General features: G+C 48.9%; 7 protein-coding genes across 7 annotated transcripts; 2 read left to right on the top strand and 5 right to left on the bottom strand.

Moving 5' to 3' along the window:
* Positions 1-5,628: 5,628 nt before the first annotated feature.
* PENARI_c011G11341 (putative C2H2 finger domain protein) lies at positions 5,629-6,720 on the bottom strand (the record flags this gene model as incomplete). The annotated part of the gene is made up of 4 exons (XM_022632747.1): positions 5,629-6,247; positions 6,294-6,373; positions 6,426-6,617; positions 6,667-6,720. The coding sequence occupies 4 exons, from the start codon at positions 6,718-6,720 to the stop codon at positions 5,629-5,631; spliced, it is 945 nt and encodes a 314-aa protein (XP_022487629.1).
* Positions 6,721-11,192: 4,472 nt separating this feature from the next.
* Positions 11,193-12,417, bottom strand: PENARI_c011G05734 (sucrase/ferredoxin-like domain-containing protein; the record flags this gene model as incomplete). The annotated part of the gene is made up of 2 exons (XM_022632608.1): positions 11,193-11,918; positions 12,025-12,417. 2 exons carry the CDS (start codon positions 12,415-12,417, stop codon positions 11,193-11,195), a joined length of 1,119 nt encoding a protein of 372 aa, XP_022487527.1.
* A 204-nt stretch (positions 12,418-12,621) lies between these two features.
* On the bottom strand, positions 12,622-13,869 carry PENARI_c011G09533 (uncharacterized protein; the record flags this gene model as incomplete). Its single annotated transcript, XM_022632705.1, has 1 exon — positions 12,622-13,869. The coding sequence occupies one exon, from the start codon at positions 13,867-13,869 to the stop codon at positions 12,622-12,624; it is 1,248 nt and encodes a 415-aa protein (XP_022487564.1).
* A 347-nt stretch (positions 13,870-14,216) lies between these two features.
* Positions 14,217-15,598, top strand: PENARI_c011G03833 (3-keto-steroid reductase; the record flags this gene model as incomplete). Its single annotated transcript, XM_022632560.1, has 2 exons — positions 14,217-14,254; positions 14,344-15,598. The coding sequence occupies 2 exons, from the start codon at positions 14,217-14,219 to the stop codon at positions 15,596-15,598; spliced, it is 1,293 nt and encodes a 430-aa protein (XP_022487479.1).
* Positions 15,599-16,284: 686 nt separating this feature from the next.
* On the bottom strand, positions 16,285-17,572 carry PENARI_c011G03905 (mannose-1-phosphate guanyltransferase; the record flags this gene model as incomplete). The annotated part of the gene is made up of 4 exons (XM_022632561.1): positions 16,285-16,304; positions 16,356-17,379; positions 17,473-17,516; positions 17,566-17,572. 4 exons carry the CDS (start codon positions 17,570-17,572, stop codon positions 16,285-16,287), a joined length of 1,095 nt encoding a protein of 364 aa, XP_022487559.1.
* Positions 17,573-18,222: 650 nt separating this feature from the next.
* On the bottom strand, positions 18,223-19,242 carry PENARI_c011G08616 (uncharacterized protein; the record flags this gene model as incomplete). The annotated part of the gene is made up of 1 exon (XM_022632682.1): positions 18,223-19,242. One exon carries the CDS (start codon positions 19,240-19,242, stop codon positions 18,223-18,225), a length of 1,020 nt encoding a protein of 339 aa, XP_022487533.1.
* A 580-nt stretch (positions 19,243-19,822) lies between these two features.
* PENARI_c011G09714 (uncharacterized protein) lies at positions 19,823-20,653 on the top strand (the record flags this gene model as incomplete). The annotated part of the gene is made up of 1 exon (XM_022632712.1): positions 19,823-20,653. The coding sequence occupies one exon, from the start codon at positions 19,823-19,825 to the stop codon at positions 20,651-20,653; it is 831 nt and encodes a 276-aa protein (XP_022487382.1).
* Between the last annotated feature and the right edge of the window lie 4 nt (positions 20,654-20,657).

Below are 20,657 nucleotides of genomic sequence, written 5' to 3'. Positions count from 1 at the left end.
ACTCCGTACCTGGGGTCCTAAATGTGGTTCTGGTCCGTCGTAGTCCAGCTTCTAATTCTGGATATTAGTCCGGGTCTGGATCAAGATCTGGATCTATCTGGGTCTGGTGGATAGGTTCTATACACTGCCTCGCTCTAATATGCCAAACGAAAAGACATCCCCCCAACAAAAAAAGAAAGTCGATCTTGCCGTTCAACGATCTAGACCGGAGATTAGGGGAGGGTGGGGGCAAAGAATACCAGAATACCGGGACTGATGGGATGGGAGGGCGTATTTGGACGGGATCTTCAGAGTTTGAGGTGACACTGCAGATACAGTATAGTCCAAATGCAAAACCAGGAAGTCAAGCAAGGTGATAGTGATAGATAGACAGACAGAAAAAGTGACAGTTGAAACAATGCCACATGTGGACCAGGGATCAAAGTTTGAAAACACCTTCTCCCCACTCAACAGCCGAGCAACACGATCTGGTAATTTCCTGGCTCGGCAGAATTGGACTAGACGGCCTGAGCCGCTACATTGGCGGTTATAAGCGGCGTCGATCGCTCGTATCGAAGTTGCCTGCTGACAGTTTGAACGGTTCTAACACTTTTGGCGCATACCATGTTTGGCGTTGAGAGAATTATCTTGAAATTAGGACATGGAATTGGACTTGGGCTTGGATCTGGACCTGGATTGGAAAGCGCAATGGCCGCGCGGTGATCGATGTGGACTCCATTCCACAAAGCTTGTTTTGTGCTGGTTCGGTCTAACACTAAAGAAGGATATGGTCATACATGTATTTTGAATATGGTATCCACTTCTTACTGGATACACTAGGTCTATGTCTGAACTTCTGGGTACGAGAGTACATGTAACTGGATTCAAGATCTCTCCGAACGTGTGGAATGCCAACATGTGTATAAGGGTGTTCTGTACTCGGTAATGTAATACCGGGATCCACTGGATCCCGGTAACGGTCCAGTAGCGCACCCCACCCTGTAATGTAATATACGTAACTAATACACGGCTACATCCACAGTTCCCACATGTCCCAAGCTCCCAAGGCCCAAGCTCCATCTAATTCAAAGCTTACTATTGGCGGCTTTTGCGGCTTTCGAGGGTATCCAAATTTGAAGTAGTAGTCTCAGGTCTAATTTGACAGATTGCCAGACTAATACAGTTCTAACATTGGCATCGGATTATCGGGATTTTGTCCACTAGTTGCAGGTCGGTACCATTTATTTCCCCTGTCGTGTGACTCGATACGAGCTTCGATCGTCAGGGCCTGGACATTAATAACAGTATTAGTATTGTTGTTTTCTCAAAGTGCATACCCGTTTGGGAAACTGTGCCTGTACCTGTAACAAAACTAGCGTTACCAGAGCCGAAAGTGAAAGATGGAGACATCGGGCTCCATAATAAAACGCGGCAGGCAATAACATGGCTGTTCGCGTTCTCCACCCCGCGCCAACACCAGCGGCAAGCTATACAGCTCGGCGCCTAGAGATTAGTGCTCTGGGAATAACAAATCACAGCGAGCCTTATCTCCAGATACGACAGTGTAGAGACAATGTCGTCATTTTCTCTGCCAAGCTCCCTATTCCATCCCATCTTAAGAGATTGTGGTTCTTGATGCGATATACATTGTAGCGTAGAGTACTGTCTCAGGATTACAGTATCTACACCGTCAACGATAGTATACTATGGTTTACTATCAACTAACTTCTACTAACCTACTTGCAAGGTCCCATCGCGATCGCAATTGCAATTGCAATACCAACGGGAATTACGATTTGCACATATACTCCAAACACAACAGGGGATATCCCTGACAGTTCACAAACCAATGTGCATGGGTCAGTAGGGAGATTATTTCCCTACCATTCAGACGGAAAGAGGGTCGGCGGGTCCCGGTGCTCTCTGCCCCTTAGATCGCCGTTGACCTTATCCCCACAGAGATGCTCGCTTGGAGAGAGGACTGAATGTCGGAGCTCGCATGACAAGCGAACTACCTAAAACAGGAATCCAATTGCGCGTACGGAGTAGATCGGTGCAGTAGACACATGTGAACCCTAAGCGATTATCAATCTACCTCAATATTGCACCAGTATTGCGAAACCCGGATCGATTGGATAATAATTGTACTTCATTATGCCTTATGTTAAGAGATCCCGGTATGACATGTCCATGGTGTGTGCTCTTCTTATTGGTACGAATGTTTCCAAGATACGTAAGTGAAAGCGACTACGTGATTAGACGGGGCTTGGCTTGGGGGCCAGAAATTGTTGTTCTTTTTACCTCGGTTGACGGTCGGGATTCGTGATTTATCGTTTGACATTTGCAATTGTTTTGTGAATATATTGTTATTTGTTCATATTTGTGTCTATATTCTTAGATCTCTCCAGTCATGGGTTTGGTTTGGGTTATTTCCATCTCGACGGTACAGTGCCCAGACTAGGGAATTATCCAAACGGATTGTCTGGCAAACTGTGTCTCTGTGATTAAACATATACTGTTACATTGATCTACTCGGTATCATTTACAAAACGTAGGATCCAGGATCCGTTTCATGATCTTTGCTATGTGTCGGAACTATATTGTGGGTGTCGGCGACTCAGTAAAACGGGGGCGGCCCCCGTCGCAGACGCCACTTTATGATTTCATGGAGCGATTGGGCGGGCATTTTCCTAGGATATTTCGCCAAGTCGCGTAGCTGAGATTCATCAGATTGGAAAGTCCAACCAGAACCAGGAATATAGTTCAGATGCTTATGAAGTAGAACCCAGGGCCCAGGTGTCAGAAAGTCAAGTCAAGTCAAGTACGGACGGAGTATAGAACTGACTCGAGCATTGATCTACCGTTTCAGGATATGATATGCTATGGCCAAGTGACTTGCATGCGGGGAGCCCCATTTTCTGTAGGGCGTGGACCAAGAAGAGTAAAACGCGTTTGTGTCCACTTACGTAGCTGCGCAGGTACTCCAGGGCTGTGATCCTGGCACCATTCTTTAGTGTGTTAGTGCATGTATTAGTGCCTGAGAAACACGCCGACTACCCGGGTCTTCCGAAGTTAGTCCCCGACTTTGTCTATCCTTGTGTTGTGAGCGATTTGTTTTTCATTACTGTTGTTGCATGTTCCATCTACACTTACCGGGCTAGGAATAATCCCCGTCAGGAACATCACCCCTGTACGCACTACAGATCAAAAACTTATGTCTCGGCAGGCCCAGCCGCAAGTCCGGTGAGTCCGCGTTGATTCGCGGTTCCAACAATCCCGTAAGCAAAAGGAAACATCGCGAAAGTTAAAAACACATTAGAAATCAAAAATAAGACGTCAATAAAGCGAAGATCATTCGCCAAATCTGTATCCCACGGAAATGGTGTCCGATTCGCCTTAGGCAGTGTTTCATGCCTACAGTAGTGAACACCACCGAATAAAACCGGTTCTGAGGTGCAGCTTTAGTCGATGGAGCTCGACAGAGTCAAGCCGTGATGGGTCTGCAGTTCCAAAAACCCCCTTTGTGTTTCTGTATTTCCAGTTTCCAATTTACATTTTCTAAATTCTAAGTGACATAAGACACATATGACAGGCAGAACAAATTAATCTAATCTATTCTTGCGCGCTGTTTTTACTGGGTATCACTATCTCGATATTACAATAATGGCCAATCCTCAACCCGAGCCCGTATACAAACCAGACTAAACCTACGCACCGTCAATGGCGCATTACTGTCTCACAAAGTTCCGGCTTATCTCGTTCCTTGATATTTTTTCCTCTGGTGTTTGCCACAGGCTACTGTACAGAGAGTAATGTACTGTCTTCGCCCCAAGTACGGAGTACAAAGGGGAAAGTCGCACGCGCGATCATGATTAGTGCGATTCGCGACTAGTGGCGATATGTTTGACCTAAGTGGAACATTCCTACTACGGTGGATCGGTGATCAACGGGTTACATTTTACTCACTTGCAGTCATGCAGACTGCAATATAGAGGAACCCCTAGTCTATCTTAAAGTGTCTTAGTGAGCCCAAAAATTAACCTGGGTAGTGATCAGTAACCGGGATTAATCGACCGGGATAAACTCTGCTAGGCAGGGCCCTTCATGTATGTCTCTCTCTCGAGGGATGGGCAGCGAGATTACTGTTGCATCGGTAAACCGGGATGGCGATGCGAATGCGAGAGCATCCTAGACAATTGACGGTGAATGTGGATGCGAATGTGACGGCGACTGGGACTGCGACGGCGATGGCGGACACTCTAGCCCAAAATTATGTTTGCCTGATGATCCCTGGAGAGAAAAAAAAAAACAAGTGATCCTCATGACATTTCTCTCCCCCCGAAGTCAGAAATCAAGTCAAATCTCGCCTCCCAAAATTCTCCTCCAAATCCCAAGTACCAATCAAACCCGGATATCTCATTGATTGGACTAACGTACATTTACCCATTTCCAACGCCAACAACGCCATCAGCCATCATCGTCTAGGAGTATCCACATCCCATGACATAACAATAAAATCGATAAACTGCGCGGAAGGTAACAGGTACAATGTACACATGCAAGCCGTAGAGCCAGGGTGATCGCCAAGCAGGTCTAGAAGGGACAAGCGTAAACGAGCACGCGAATGAAAAGCGCACGTCTTTGTTAGCGAGACAGGGTTGCACTTCTCTGGGATTCTTGGCCTCTTGGCTTTCTCGGGAAAGCCTTCTAGGTCCAGAAAGGAAGGGAATGGGGCCACCGCGCCGGCAAAAGTAGGAAAACGGGGAGGCGAAAAAGAAAACATGGAAATAATAGTAATAATAATTTCTTCCGTCTAGAAGCTGGAAGCCAGAAGCTAGAGGCCGTAAGCCAAATCAAACTTGAATAGGACTAAACGCCTGCGCTAGGAAAATAGTAAGCCACGAGTCATGCATGCTTTGCATTATGATCATATTTCGAGAGTGTGTTTATTTTCGCCGGGCTGGATGTGGCGGGCTTCCGTTTTTACGCAGCTAATATGGTTTTGCATAGAATAGTGGGGGGTTGGGTTTGGATACTACGTTAAATCTGGTGTGTAGTGTGTAGTAGTGTTTAGTGTCCGTCGGGGCAGGTGGATAACGCGGGATTATGCTTGCCAAACATGGAGGATGGGCTGTAGGGATTGTAAAAGTAGAAACATCTAGGATTGTCCCAAGGCTAGCCAATAAGATTAGGAGATCCATCGCAGTAATATTCCTGATACTCCGTACTAGTGGAAGAAAATCCAAATATGGGCTTGGGTATTCGTATCATCATGGGCATTATCGGGATGGACTTGCAAAATAGAAAATAATAAATCTTTCGGTGAAAATAGACGACCAATCCAGAGGGAATAATAACAGATAGCGGGGAAAAGATTAAACACATCCCATGTCAGGTATCAAGACAGAAACAGAATATCAACGCCATTTCCTCCCTTTTAAAACAATGTATGGAAGATCACGTAGGCCATAAGGGGGGAATCCATCCAGCGCCCTGAAAAGAATAGAGTAGATTAGAATGGAAAAAGAGCGATCCAACATAGATGCGAGTGTTCGACTTCCAAGGGAACATCAATATCAAGGAAGAATAGAAGGTCGTGACGGGCATAAAACAACGCATTTCGCATATCAGTCTATGCGAAGTCTCCTCTTAGCCTACTCCCAGAAAGCCCCAGTCAGTCCCCTCAGGTTGATTCAAGATCCGGGGTGCTGGGGGTTTATACGCATAGTTTGGATGGTACGAAACCATCATTGGCTGTTCTTGCGGCATCTGATGGCCCTGGTAGGGTTGTTGTTGGTACTCCGCCGGGATGTAGTTGGTGCGCGGGTTGGGGTCATAGCGCTGTTGCTGTTGGTGTTGCTGCTGCTGTTGCTGCTGCTGCTGCTGGAGTATTTGTTGCATATATTGTTGCTGCTGATGATGGTGTTGGTGATGCTGATGCGGGTGATGCTGTTGGTGTTGCATGCTCATCGGAGAGCTAACGGGGATACTCTGGGCCACGATCGGAGGAGGAGCTTCGTGGACTGGCACCGTCCCCATGGGGACATTCTGCGGCGAATAGAACTCGTGGCTTGGTGTTGCCGATTGCGCGTAATATGGTTGTTGAGCGAGCATGTATTGATCGTTCGGGATTGACGCGGGCACGGACACCGGTGTTTGGTGGTGGTAGGAGTTCTCTGAGGTCGCATCTTCCGACGATGGCCGAGTCATCGCCCCTGGAGGGTGGGAACGATGTTGGTGCTTGGTGAGAGTCGTTTTGCGACAGAAACTATTACAGTCAGACGGGTTATCTTTCACGACTTCGTGTTACTTACCTCCGTTCGCATGCTGGCTCTTGGCAAATATACGGCCGCTTACCCGTGTGGATTCGGCGGTGGCGGGCCAGACTCGACGACTGCGAAAAATATCAGTAAATGCACAAGTCTACCCAGTGCCAAGTCCCTTACGTCTGAAAATGCTTTTTGACAGCCTTCATGATCGCAAACGTGGGGCTTTTCGCCCGTGTGAGTCCTCGAGTGTACGGTCAAGGCACTGCGCTGAATGAAACTCTTATTGCAATCTGTTACAGTGCATTGATAAGGTCGTTCATTGGTGTGGATGCGATAATGTCGACAGAGATCTGACTTGCGATTGAAAGACTGCACCCAGGTTAGGGGGGAATGTATTTGACAAATAAGCAATACTCACCTTGTTACAGTCTCCCCATGTGCAGTTAAAATCGCGGCCGCTACCAGGAGCCATGATGGGAGGAAAGACAAAGAGAGAAAGATTAGAGAGGGGAGGGGGAAAAGAAAAGAAGAATCCTGGTCAGGCAGGATGGATAGCCGGGATGTGTCGAACCCGCATAATATAGGAATATACGAGAGGGGGGAGCCTCAATCTGGAGAGTCTGAGAAGGGGAAAAACGGCGCGGATGATACCGTATATAAGAAGTAAGTACTGGGTACTAAGTAAAATAAGAAAATAGTCTAGTAATCAGTAATAAAGTAATAAAAGTAATAAAAAAAGTCCAGTAATAAAACAATAAAAAAGGAAATTAAGAGGGGTAATTTATTTTTAGTGGTAAACCCCCACATTACCATACAATACACAGTATTAGCATCCATTAAGTTGTTGGATATCGCAGTTGACCACTCACATTGGGATTTTGGGTTCGGTGAGAGAATGAGTCTATACCTACCTGGGACATGATATCATATATACTTTCTAATACTGTAAAGCTACTCCATAGACGGGAGACGTATATGATATGGAAGTAATTTCCCCCAGCTCACTCCATGTCTCCGCAAACTATAAACTATAACCAAAGAGGAAAAGGTAAAAGGAAAAAAAAAGAAAGGGAAAAAAAAAAGGCAAACCGAGGACAAAGTAAATCATCAACCCCAGGCAAAGAGCGGAACGATAACTGCAAGGGATATCCTATGACGCGGCATCACTCTGCAGCGACAAAGTAGACTCGGAATAATGAAGCCCATCCCGAAAGAACCTGGGAAGAATCAGGTACCCTAGCTTCTCAAGATTTACGGGAACGGCTTGCTCGTCCACCCCGAACCCGTCTAAGGCTCCGGGTACCCCCATCTGCCATAAGGTTGGGGCTGTTCCCGTCTCTCCACAGTTCCAGGCTACAGCAAATGCCGCGGAGATGAGATATGTTGTACATCCACAGATCAACAGGGTGCACACATGTACCTGTAGGGGTTCTCTTGAAATCCCATTTTGACGGGTTGTGTTTCTGGTTCAAATGAAAAGCGCGATAGACTTTCAACTCGGTATACTTTCGGGCATTTCATTCGTTGATCATGCACCCTACCTGAGAGTGCCACATCCCTGTGTTGTGAGTGTGAACAAGGGGCGTCATTTCCTCTTCACCGTATAATGTCCAGCAATTATATTTGCTTTTTCTTTTAAAGACGTAAGTGGCATCACTAGGTTGCTTCCAAGTCCATCCTGCCGCCACACTTAAAGTCTGTTTGGAAGGTCAGGCAGAAACAAATGCATGGTACTTTTTTTTAATACCCTCTCTTCCTCTCTACACTCTGTGGCAAACCATGTGCTTGACATTCGGAATCATGGACCATCGCCTCATTCACAAGAGAGGAGGGTCCGGATAGCCTCGGTTGGCCCGGGTGTAGGCTCAGCGGAGATACCGGCGACGCCTCGATCTGCAACTATGCGGTGAGGACACGAGAAATGCTCATATGCTAGAGCGTTTTATCGTCATGGGCTGAAATAGCAAAGCCATACGTGCTACAATCTACATGTATATTTAAAAAAAAAAGAAGAGGTGCCATGGTACCTCCTGAACGTGGCGATCCACTAGGATAATCTTAAACAGCGATCGTCTGATCCTATAACCTTACTAGGCCTTGTCGATGAAGTATACGCCACGAGGAATGCAGAAAGAGGAGGTGGATAATTCACGCAATAGGAATAGGCCTATCAGGCTCCGTTGCCTTTTTCGTGATCGACACCTGTCTACTTCGACAACTTTCCCGAGTGGCCTGCCTGTTTGTTCACTGCCACAGCTACCCTGGCTGAGGAGCGCAGATCTTGTTTCAAGATCCAATCGACCTTCCCAGACTATCCAGACTAACTCTGATGATGTACACACTCTGTACGAGGCAAAAAGCATGTGCAGTTTCGAGGGCCAACGAAATCCTCCATTAGAATGATGGATGCAGCCCACTTCAGCCATCGAGCTCATCCGACATATCCTGGGACAAGAATTAAAATAAAATAAAATCGGAAATAAAATAAAATAAGTAATTCCTGTAATAAACTCATTTGAGAGCGCAACAGATCCAGCCACTGCTAGCTTGCACAGCCCATCGGCCCTCTTCGGCCCCCTTTCTAGGCGATAAAATTGGATGGGGTCCAGAATTTCGCAGACGCGCTCTGGTTGACACTACAGAACCTTGGAAGGTAATCCCGTCAAGTGGAGGAGTGAGATTGCAATCCGTTGATCCACCCCTTAAGCGAGAGATAACTTAAACTGCAAACACATGTAGCTCTAATCCTCTACTCGGGGGGCTACTTACTCACTAGATTGCACGCTAGATGAAACGGTACTCACTCCGCAGAGCTGTCCGACTCGTCGATCACCTCGGCATATGACCTAGCTCGGTTAAGTACAGCTACTGATAAATATACATTTACATTGCATATGTAGATAGGAAGAAGCCATTGCATGGAGAAGTGGGATGTGACTGCCGAGTTTGACGCGGATGCATAAGAAAACCGGTGTGCACACATGATAGAATAGAGAATGTTACATATACATATACATATATGTACATGTAGAAATGAGTCAACATCGTCCCAGGGAGCTGGATAAATAACCTTTTGTTCGAGCTTTCATTTGCCGTGGAGAAGGTGTCCGGACAGGGATCACGGCCAAGTGTCCGATTAGAGAGATCCACTCGTTTCCGTGGAAGTTGATACATGTACATGTACACTGTAAGGCTTTTCATGGGAGAAGCTGTGTGAACATGCATGACAATAGAGTTCCTAGAGGAAGCTCTCACTCTCGCTCTCTCTCCTACCCCGCATTTTGAGTCGACTTGGCGAGTGATACAGCTGCAGTTGATGGCTGACGGTGGAAAGTATCAACTACATGTACGAAGATGAGGACTGGTGGACACACATATGTCATGCTATAGTGAACGTTACCCGACGTTCCCATACCTCCATGTGAAGCAAAAACAATGAAAGACAATTCCCAGCCATACGTAACCCCAGAATCGCTACTATCTTCCCACATGTTCCGAAAAGCCACGCTAAATTAATCTCCGACGCGCGCATGGCGAGGTCCGGACGACTATCGCCCATGCTGACAAGTGACCAGGCAAGCTGACTGGCGATTCTGTAAATATTTCCGTCACCTTTTCTGCCAAGGAGAAGCAGTAGAATGCTAATCACGCTCTACTTGACTGGCTAGCCGGACAACATGTTCTAACTTCACATAGATTAAGCGGGACGATCATCTATCTATACCTTATAGAATCGTCACGGAAATAAAACCCAGTCGGTCTCATACTCCGTCACAGCTCGTCTGATAGTCGCGAAGTGTCGGTCAGCAATACTTCTCCTATCAGCGCTAGGCACCGCAGGGTCTTGGGGCTTGAGGTCAAACAGCCACCATTTTGGCCCCTTGCAGGTATTGACTGTCCATTCATGTTTTGGTTCAAAAGATAGTAGTAAGAAAGCGAGAAAGCCAAACCTACTGCCCCTATCAAAACCAAAGCCAGTCAGTTTCTGGTACGCCTCCTTACTGCATATGGAGTTAACCAACAACTCGCTCCGATTGTATCTGGTACCAACTAAAGAGAAACAATCCAGAGACAGGGATATCATCCCGTCTACCAAAACCCCGCAACAAAATCCTATCCCAAATCCGCGTCACCCGCTCTCTCTTCCCTCAGTACATGTGCAAGGGGGGTAACAAATCTCCTCTCTATCCTGTACAATCACCGTCTCAAGTGCGTCTCTCTAGAAGCCCTGTGGAGCCAACACCACAAGGGCTGATGGCGGCTGATGGGCTTGGCTTCTTCCCATTTTCCCCATTTTCCCCTTTCTATCATCTGATACACCCTTACTAACGGGCGTGCAGTATGACGTTTTGTGTTGGGCTAAAAATGGGGGTTGCCGCCGATGGCTTCATCCTTATCCATGCAATGCCGGCTCGGCAGTCGGGTACGCATGCACGGCAACGACTAACGTGGCGATAGCACGGCGCATTATCGTTCCCTTGCGCTGAGGATGTATTTTTACTTGTTTCATGCTGTTTTGTGGGGTGCATGGGTTGGAGGGGTGTATGGTATGGGTATGCTGCCGGTATGAGTATGGCGTGACAGTCAGATTGTCTGTACAGTCGGACGTGGACAGCCCTAGAGCGTGCTTTTGGTCTGACTGTGGCATAGCTGGGCATAGCTGGGCATAAGCGGTTTTGTGGCTTGGCTGGACTTTGGACCTTTTTTTTAACAATGATATTCTAATGCTAAATCACATATAGACTCAATTCCGGCGATGCCCGGATTATGAATCATGCAAGCTGTACCCTGGCCTCTGGGGGAAAGACCCGCATATAGAGGATGTTATATCGGCCACAAATGAATGCATAGACCAAATGCAAGATGGAAGCTATACACAATGTATATCTCAATAGATCTATGATATCAACACCAACAACTTCAACACATCCAGCTTGAACAACGTTACCAACTCGTTACACCGCGCTCTCGATCAAACCCAGCTCGCAACTGTGATCCAGGCTTAAGCAACTTACCCTGGAGAACAGTATACTTGATAATATTCTCACACTCCTCGGGCCGCACACGCGCCAGCCAGATTCCTTGCGCAGCACCCTCATCCTCACGATCCACACCCTCAACAGCACCACGCTTGTACCAGTCGAAGTCTCGTCGACGGTACACAATCACATTGGCAGAGTATTTATGTCCACCGACATGACTGATGAAGTAGATACCCACACCGCCAGGTCTCTCGTCGTCCATATCGCGGTATAACCCGAGCGGCCGCAAGTGACGCTCAAATTCCTTCCTGAGGAGTGGTGCAGATTGGCCGCAGCGGGCGTCACGCGTGCGCTGGGAGCAGAGTAGGATTACTGCTGCGTGTGGGCAGGGGCGGGAGTGGAGGGAAGTGATGGATGTTGTGGATGGGTGCGGCAGCTCTGCTTGGCCGCTTTGTTCGTTGTCGGGGGAGGATGGAGGCGAGAGTTCCAACGATGCGCCACCGAGTGGTGTTGTGGTTGTCAGGGATTTGTTGACAAAGTTCTCAATCAAATCTGGAACCAGTTGCGGCGTGACGTGCTCTACGACGGTGAAGCTGGGCAGGAGGAGGACGTTTGTTGGCTGTTTCCCTTTTTCTTCCATGTGGTATTCGTCTGGGACAGGCATGTTCGATGCTGACAGCTTGAGTCTCTGGTTCGTTATTGTTAGCTGGTGTTTTGTGCCGTGGGTTATGGGCTCTGCTGGGCTCTGGGCTCTGGCAAGCAAAGAGCTTCAGCTGCCTGGCTGCTCGTCATACCCCATTGCTCGGTTCTAGTCCTCCCTTCTCAATTGCTTCCATGACACTCCCCTCCTCATCTGCCACATCTCTGACCCAATCTGATTTGCCGGTTGCGACGAGCAGGTGCGTCGCCCACCCATTGACCTGTCCGTATAGTTCGTCTTGGAGGTCGATATCGAATTTCGCGGGGTACTTGACCGTGCATGTAGCACAGTCGTGCAAGCAGTCTTCCCCGTCTACAGCTGGGTCGACGGTTCTAAACAGCTTATCGCTGGATGTGACTTTCTGGAATCCCTCTGCGGCGAGGGCATTGTCGCCCACAGCGTCGGTCGTGGCATCGGTCTTGGAAGAGGCGAGGGAGGCGTTCGAGGAGTTGAAGAGGGAGTATGCCCCTCGGCGGAAGAGATGCATTTTTTACAGAGTACAGCGCACAGATTACTGCAATGAGAAGGAAGAGTCTGCTTGGATGACGCGATGGCACTGTGATCTTATCAATCATTTTGCAGCTTCAAGCATCGGAATGTTTCCGGCTGACTAAGCCCCCACGTTTCCGGTCAAAAGCCGTCCACTTGCCGGTTTCTATAAACTAATTTACATGTCATGAATGGGATGTCGTCAATGCCTACGTCCAGCATAGTCAATGGTGTAAGGTAGATCTGTAGGATCTCGTGGCTGTGTCAGGCGAATGACACTACCCGTCGAGCTGCCAGACCGACCCGATCGTACACGTCGGAGGGACCTTGTAGAAGGCGTGCGGAAAGGGCCCGGTCCCATGTAAGAGCCGCTTCCAATTGACGTGCCGGAGTTAGGGCTTTGCATCGCGGGTGCAGTGTCATACCCAGACAGGTTGTCCCAAGTGGACGCATTGGATGGGCGGAGGCTGTTGCTGCGCATTGGTTCCAAAGACCGATCGTACGCAGAATTGTCGACAGTATCTGTTTCGCCCTCTTCGTCTGAAGGCCCGATGACAGAGTCTGTATAGGCTTGTCGGAAGCTTGCGCTGTCATATATCTCATCCAAAATCGGCGGTGCGAGAGTGGTCATCCCTCTCAGGACCTCAGCAAAGAGATGCATCAGGTCACGGAAATCCGCCTCATGCAGATCCCGTGATGAGAACCGCGCACGTTCGTAATGCGCGAGAAAGTCTGCACCTAATTCAGCAGGGTAGATTACTCCCAGGGATGTTAGGTGCCGAATATACTCTCTCAACCCCATAGAAGCAGGCCGTTGCAGCACTTCCACCACACGCGTATCTGGGAGAGAATGCGTCGTAAGGTCATTCGACGGACCGAAGGGGTCTGGGGACGCAGTAGATAACGAATCCGCCGGGGCAAGGGAGACAGCTTTAGCTTCAATTAAGCTAGGCAATTCCTGGATGACCGTGCGATATGGTAGATCCGGGAGATCTGGCGAAGCAGGCGAAGACCAGCCGGGATGCTCGACATGGCCCCACGGGGGTCGTTCAGAGTCGATCAGAAGCTCTTTGTAGCTTTGGAAGTTGTCCTCGTCGGCAGCGATATCGCGTGGACGTGCCTGGTACGCGATTACCGCGCTACGGGCGAGGCCTTCCTTGACCAGTCGTCTAACGCTCCTGTTCACATCTTCCTTCTCCACGGGAATCCAGGCTCTCGGGATGCCGGTGAGCGTGTTCCGGTTTGTGTAAATGCGCGTCGAGTATATGAGGACTGTGAGAAGGAATGTAATTACGTATGCGCCGGTGATGAAGAAGATGTTGGTGAGTCGGTGTGTTTCGTAGCATTGGTAGATGGCATCTGCCGGGGTGAGGAGGATTAGGCAGAAGAGGATGACGGCGAAGAAGAAGAATCCGGTCGTATTGATGAACCGTTCAAGTCTGACTGCCATGACCGCGCGCCGAATGCACGGCAGGTGAGAATTAGCAGACCTCAGCCATGCGAGGTAACGAAAGAGAGAATGACGAAGCACAACAGTTCCGGAAGGTTGCGATAAGGATAAGGTCACGTGTAATATATTATTTTACAAACCCCCTAGTTCAATCCGAACGAACCCACCGTTGTCACTCGGTGGTGTTACAGTTTTAAGGCTGAGACCAGCATCTGCTCGCATATCGCATTTATAGCAATTGACGCGCTAGCCTTGCACCCCTCAAACATCTTCAATTGAAGATTTATCACATGACTCCTATCTCCGAGATTTCAAAAAAGTTGCCGACACCAAAAACACAACAAATCATGGATAAGGAGACCCCTCACGAGGCAGCAGACATGCTGTATATCCTGGTAACAGGGGCAAACAGGTAGCACCCCCAATTGAACCCATTTGCCCCAAATATCCAGTACTAACACGAACTCTCCGTAGCGGCCTCGGATTCTCAATATGCTGCCGCCTCGCCGATGAATTCCTCGCCTCCCACCCAAAATCCCAATCCCTCACAATAATCTTCACAACCCGAAGCGCCCGCAAAGCTGAAGACACCCATCGCCGACTCGAAGCTCACCTCCGCTCAAGCGCAACCTCCCCATCCGCCGCAGCACGCGTCCACTTCATCAACGAAAGCGTCGACCTCGGCAACCTCCTCTCAGTCCGCGAACTGTCGCGCAAATTAATCCGCACCTTCCCAAGACTCGACTCAATTATCCTAAACGCCGGTCTAGGCGGCTGGTCCGGACTCGACTGGCCAGGCGCAATCTGGGGCGTGTGCACCGACCTCGTCCACCAAGTAACATGGCCGACGTTCAAAATCGCACCCGTCGGCGTGCTCACCGACAAGCAAACAACCCTTCCCGAGGAACCGCCTCTCGGCGCGGTATTCTGCGCAAACGTCTTTGGCCATTACATGCTGGCGCATAATGTAGCGCCGTTATTGAAGCGCGCTCGCATTCACGGACCCGGGCGTGTAGTCTGGGTTTCCAGTCTCGAGGCCACGATCAAGATGTTCAAGGTCGATGATATCCAGGCGTTGAAGTCGTCCACTCCGTACGAGTCTTCCAAGGCTCTTACTGATATCTTGGCTTTGACGTCTAACTTGCAGTGTACGGCTCCGTGGGCCGTGGATGGATTCTTGGAGTCGGAGACGGAGGTTGAAACGCACGCTATTCATACCGATCCGCCTACTGCTGAGCCGCGCTCGTATCTCTCGCATCCTGGTATCTGCGGTACGGCTATTATCCCTCTTCCCCTTCCTCTTGTTTATTGTATGTGCATTGCTTTCTGGCTTGCCCGTATGCTGGGCTCGCCGTGGCATAATCTGTCGACATATCTGGGTGCTTGTGCACCGGTTTTCCTTGCGCTTGGAACGCAGGAAGAGGTGGACGCTGCTGAGGCGCCGTATCATCTGTCTAGTGGTGGTCGAGTGAAATGGGGCTCATCTTGCACGCGGTCTGGGGTTGATAGTATTGCTTCTACTGAGCTTGATGGGTGGGGGCATGGAGGTGTTGTTGGGAAGTTTGTTAGTGAGAGTGATCGAGTCCGGCGGCGTAAGCGTGGCGCAGTGGACTTGACTCTGGAACAGAAAGAGGAGTTTGAGGAACTCGGACGCCAGTGTTGGAAGCAGATGGAAGAGCTGCGTGTTCAATGGGATGAGATCCTGGATCAAGCTGAAGCTAGCTCATAGGCAACCGGCCTGGACACGGAACGGGGTTGGCAGACAGCAACATGGAAGGACTTGTCTTCTGCAGCATGGTTGACGACATACTACATCCATATCTGCATGTAATAAACTACGCATGTACAATGGTAATCACAATAATTCATATATTAAAGATCAGAGGAGTTGCATCTTTTTTTGTTTTGATATCCGCCTTCCATTATGTACATCAACAGAACCCGCCCAAGCCCATGATCTCATTAAAACAGATATGGCATGATTTCCTTGCCCACCAATTGCTAAAAACCAGCAGATAGAAAAGAAGTGGAAACAAAAGTGTGGTCAACAACGCAAGGAAGCGAGAATGGAGTGATGAAACCTCAATATAGGGCAATAAAAACGGGGATAGCTTAGAACAGGAAGAAAAAAGAAATGAGAAAGAGGGAGAAGACTAAAAGGGGTAATTTCTTGCAAAAGACAGCCGATATCGCAGGCTTCCACCATCTAGGTTTCTGAATGTATCGATCATCGGGAGACGAAAGGAAGGATAGTGCGAGGGCGATTAGCGCCGACGGAGGAAAGGCAAGCCGGCAACAGAAGAGAAGATAACGCAGGAAACGACTCCGGTTCTATGCATTGAGGCGGAAAGGGTGGTATCGGCAGGAGGGACGAAGGGAGGTATTTAGGGCATAGCGACGTGATTGAAGGGGGAATTACATGATGATCGCGGGAACTAGAAACAAGGTTAGTTTAAATTCAAACATATCTTAAAACCAAGACTTACCATCAATGTTCTGCTTGATGCTCTTGTGGGGCAGAATCGAGCCACCGTTAACATACACCTCGTCGGCGATGGTAACGTCGTCTCCGAGAACGGTAACGTTCTCAAGACGAGCCCAGCGGCCAACGGAGCTGTTCCAGCCAACGATGGTAGACTTGATCCAGGCATGGTCCTTGACCTTGCAGTTCTCCATGACGACGCAGCGCTGCAGACGGACACCATCGCCGATCACGACGTTAGGACCAATGACAACGTTGGGGCCGATGCGGCAGTTCTTGCCGATCTTGGCAGAGGGGTCGACCATGACATTGCCACCGTGCACGTAGGACTCGGAGTGCGGTGCAAGAAGCTTGGGGTTGCGCTTAGCCAGGGAGGTGAGGTACAGGCAGGTACCGGTCAGGAAATCCTTGGGCTGACCAACATCCATCCAGAAGCCTTCGAGATCGAAAGAGTGGAGCTGGCCCTCCTTACAGATGGCGGGGAAGGTCTCCTGTTCAATGGAGGTAGGGCGCAGCTCAATGCGCTTCAGGACACTGGGGTTAAGGATGTAGATTCCAGCGTTGATACGGTTGCCAACGAATTCGACGGGTTTCTCGACGAAGCGGTCGATGCGGGAGGCGTGGTTGGGCTTGTGGACAACGACACCGTACTTGGAGGGCTCGTCGACCTTGGTGACGACAATGGTACCCTCCTCGCCATGCTTCTTGTGGAAATCGGCAAGGTCCTTGAACGGGTAGTCGCAAATGACATCTGAGTTCAAGACAAAGAAAGGCGAGTCATCCTTGCCCAGGATCTTCTCCGCCAGCTTGAGCGGGCCAGCCGTGCCCAGCGGTTCGGATTCCACAGAGAACTCAATGTTAACACCGTATTCCTCCTCATATTTCTTGAGCGCTGCAACCATGACATCGGGGCGGTAGTTGACAGCAAGAACAATATCGGTGACACCCGCAGCAGCCAAGCTCTCGACTTGGTGAAGGATCATGGGCCGGTTCCCGAACTCCACGAGGGGCTTGGGGAGAGTGAGAGTCTAGACCAGAGCATTAGCATTATAGACCAAATCAAAACTCACCACTTCCCGGTCGGAGGGGTAGGTCAATGGGAAGGGAGATCGACGACTTACCAGAGGACGCAGACGGGTCCCGAACCCTCCAACAAGAATGAGAGCTATATAGAGTCAGTGTTGAGCGTGGGGAAGCATTGTATAGAGCCATACCCTTCATATTGAATTGGTAGTGAAGATGAAATTAGAAAAAGTAGGTGGAGGCAAAGCAAAAGGAGAGACTCAGTATTTAGGGAACACCTGGCCGTTGATGGATTTATTTTCGTCCAAGTGGGGGCACGTGAGCGGTGATTGGAGGGGCTCTGTTTGCGGGAAAAGGGGTATGTATAGATGCGTCCTATATTGCTTCACTCACTCTGAATTCGGAGTTGATCTGTCTTCTAAATTCCTTTAAGCCTTTAATTCTTTTATTTTAGTGTATTTTATGTATCATTGTATGTTAGGTGTGACCATGAAGAATTCGACGCGTGCATCGACCTGTATAGGATCTCCTGAGGTCTCAGCTTTTAGCCCAGCCCATCCCGGCGTATACATCCAATCTTATTGCGTGGTTAGCATCGGACCCCTGTGAACCCAGACCTCATTCCAATGGCGAGGTCATGAGGTATCGCCCCCCTGAAGGTGGAGACGGGTCTCCCGTCCAGGACAGGTACATGTAGGAGTACATGTAAGTTAACTTACGAGTATCACATCGCAGTAGAAACATGACTTCCAACTTGGAATTCCATCCAATTTAGTTCTCAATTCGGCACAATAGCAATGTAGCATCCATATAGCTATATTGCTATAATGTATAAGTTTAAGCTAACGTTACTGCGTATCCGGAGGCAGTCGACCACGTGTTTCAAGCATTCCGGAGCCACCGCCTGCCGCATCCGTAACGAATCGGAGCAACCACTCTCGTACTTTGCGAGTCTTTTGTAGTGGAGCATCCTGGACGTTACTCTGAATGCTCTCATAGAATCCTACTGCATCCGTCACATCAACTGCTTGTCGGTGTAAGAGCTCAACTGTAGTCATTCCTCTGCGCAGACTCTGTCCGTACACCTGGCTTTGGAATGTGCTCAGTCCAACATTACGCAGTAGGACAATATCGCAGGGTCGAAGGCCTGCCAGTGATCGAGCCAGCCCTGTTTCACTGTCGTTGACAGATGGATTCTCAGGTTTGATCCAAAAGTTGACCCCAAATCCTGTCTTCGTCTCATCGGCAACGACGAGCTCAACAATGTCCAATTCGGTTTTCCATTGCCGCGTAACCACGCGGCGTGAGGGATGAGCGGCCAGGACCGCCACGATCAGGTTCACAGTCATGGTTTGCGGTGCAATGGATTGGATGTACTTGGCCGTAGGCAGGTCCTGCAGATCGCGGAGGGGTCCAGGGATATGAAGTATGCGAGGTGACCTCGGGGCGTCTTTGTCATACGTAGATGTAATCACACTATCCTCCCCCAAACTGCTCTCCTGCGTGGAGTCTGCTATCTCTAACTCCGAAGCAGATACCTCGGAGGTTTCGTGGACAAGAAAGGAATGGTGGTAGAATTTCGAGAGAACCGAGTCTTGTAGATGCCGCGATGCATCTGGTGCAACCTCCAGCTGATCTGAGACGAGAAATTCCGGGTCCACATGCCCCTGGTAGGAAATATTGTGATCGATTTCGTGTGTTGATGGTAGCGCTCTCCATTTGGCCCGGGCAGACTCTTCCACACTTATCCGACGCTGTGGGTAGGTTTCCTCGAAGGGATATATGGGATTATTGAGAAGTTCTTCCTTGTCCCACTTCAGAGTACTAGAAAGAGGTGATCCAACCAAAAAGATCTTCTTTCGGGTCATTGTAGAAAAATCGTAAGGTGTGGAGATCAGGTGTAGCTGACACGTTCAGTGCAAGAGAAAAGTCCTGGATAAAGCCATCGAGGAGGGAGCTCATGGCAATTTAGAGGGAAGACAGACCCAAAGATAGGACATGATCACATAGTGAGACAAAGAGGTTGAGAACGTCAAGTTCAGGGTTCGGGCCCGAACCACGGACTCAGCTTATCTATAGCGCCTTTCCGATAAAAACACCTGTCTGTCACGTCTTTCCCCCTTGGCCATTAAATACGAATGTCAAATTCCAAACAAGAGATGAAAGTCAGCAGACACTCAACATCAAGCGTACGGGACATGAGTTCTTGCTTCAACTGGAAAGAAGCGCCTGCATAGCCATTACGATACTAGTTAGGCTCTAACAGGTTAATAGAACTTTGATAGGTAGATTGATTGATACCCCCGACAGGCTATCCACAGATTTAAGAGACACCAGGTCCGCTTTCCAATGACATGATTGTTCGTCATAGTTGCCCACATATACTTTATTTCGCTACTTTTCGCTCCCATCAATTTCAATATCTTAAAGAAACACGGAGGTACTATCATGGCTGACGATATCTTAAGAGAAGAAGGTCTTCCTGCTACCACACCAAGGTACCAATATCAAGGTGTAAAGCAATGTCTTAGGTGCTTTGAACTTGAGTTAGAGCGTTATGACAGGGAGGGCCAACACGGTGACGGCCTATATGTTATATTTGATCATGTGGATGATCGTTCCTTCCAGGAGTGTTTCGAGGACGACTCTGCAGAAAGCCTCCTTGTGGATTCATTGGCGACCTACAACTTCATTTCTCATACTATTGTCCTCAAAATGCCGCCTTCTGATGTGCATGAGGCTGCCCATCGTGCTTTCAGTGAGATTTTTTCGACTTGGCATCGGGGCCAGGAAAGTCGCCTTGTGCCTACAGGAGATGCAAAGGTTGAGGGGTTCACAAGGAAGAAGAAGCCGGATTCTTCCTGGAAGACCTCGATTCATATACCTGGAAGAGATGTGAAGTGGCCCACAATCCTTGTTGAAGCAGGATGGGCTGAACCAATGGCCAAACTAAAGCAAGATATTTTGTTCTGGCTACGTGAATCGGAGCAACAGGTTAAGGTCGCCCTGACAATTCAGGTTACTCGAAGGGAAAGCGTCACAATCAAGCAATGGGTACTTGACGAAACAACTCGCAGTTCTGTTAAGCCTATCCAAACAATGCACATTACCCGAAACAGAGATCCCCGTTTGAACCAACACCAAATTTCGGGCTCGATGCGTATCCCATTCGAAGACTGTTTCCTTCGTGCAAAGAGGGGAAACGAGTCAGATTTTGTCCTATCAAACGAAGACCTAACGGAATTAGCAGAAGCTGTCTGGTATTGCCTTCCAGAGTGAACTG

Source organism: Penicillium arizonense, assembly GCF_001773325.1.
Source record: "Penicillium arizonense strain CBS 141311 chromosome Unknown PENARI_contig011, whole genome shotgun sequence".
Lineage (NCBI taxonomy): Eukaryota > Fungi > Ascomycota > Eurotiomycetes > Eurotiales > Aspergillaceae > Penicillium > Penicillium arizonense.
Note: the sequence above shows the minus strand (reverse complement) of the source record. Positions and strands in the feature narration are given on the sequence as shown.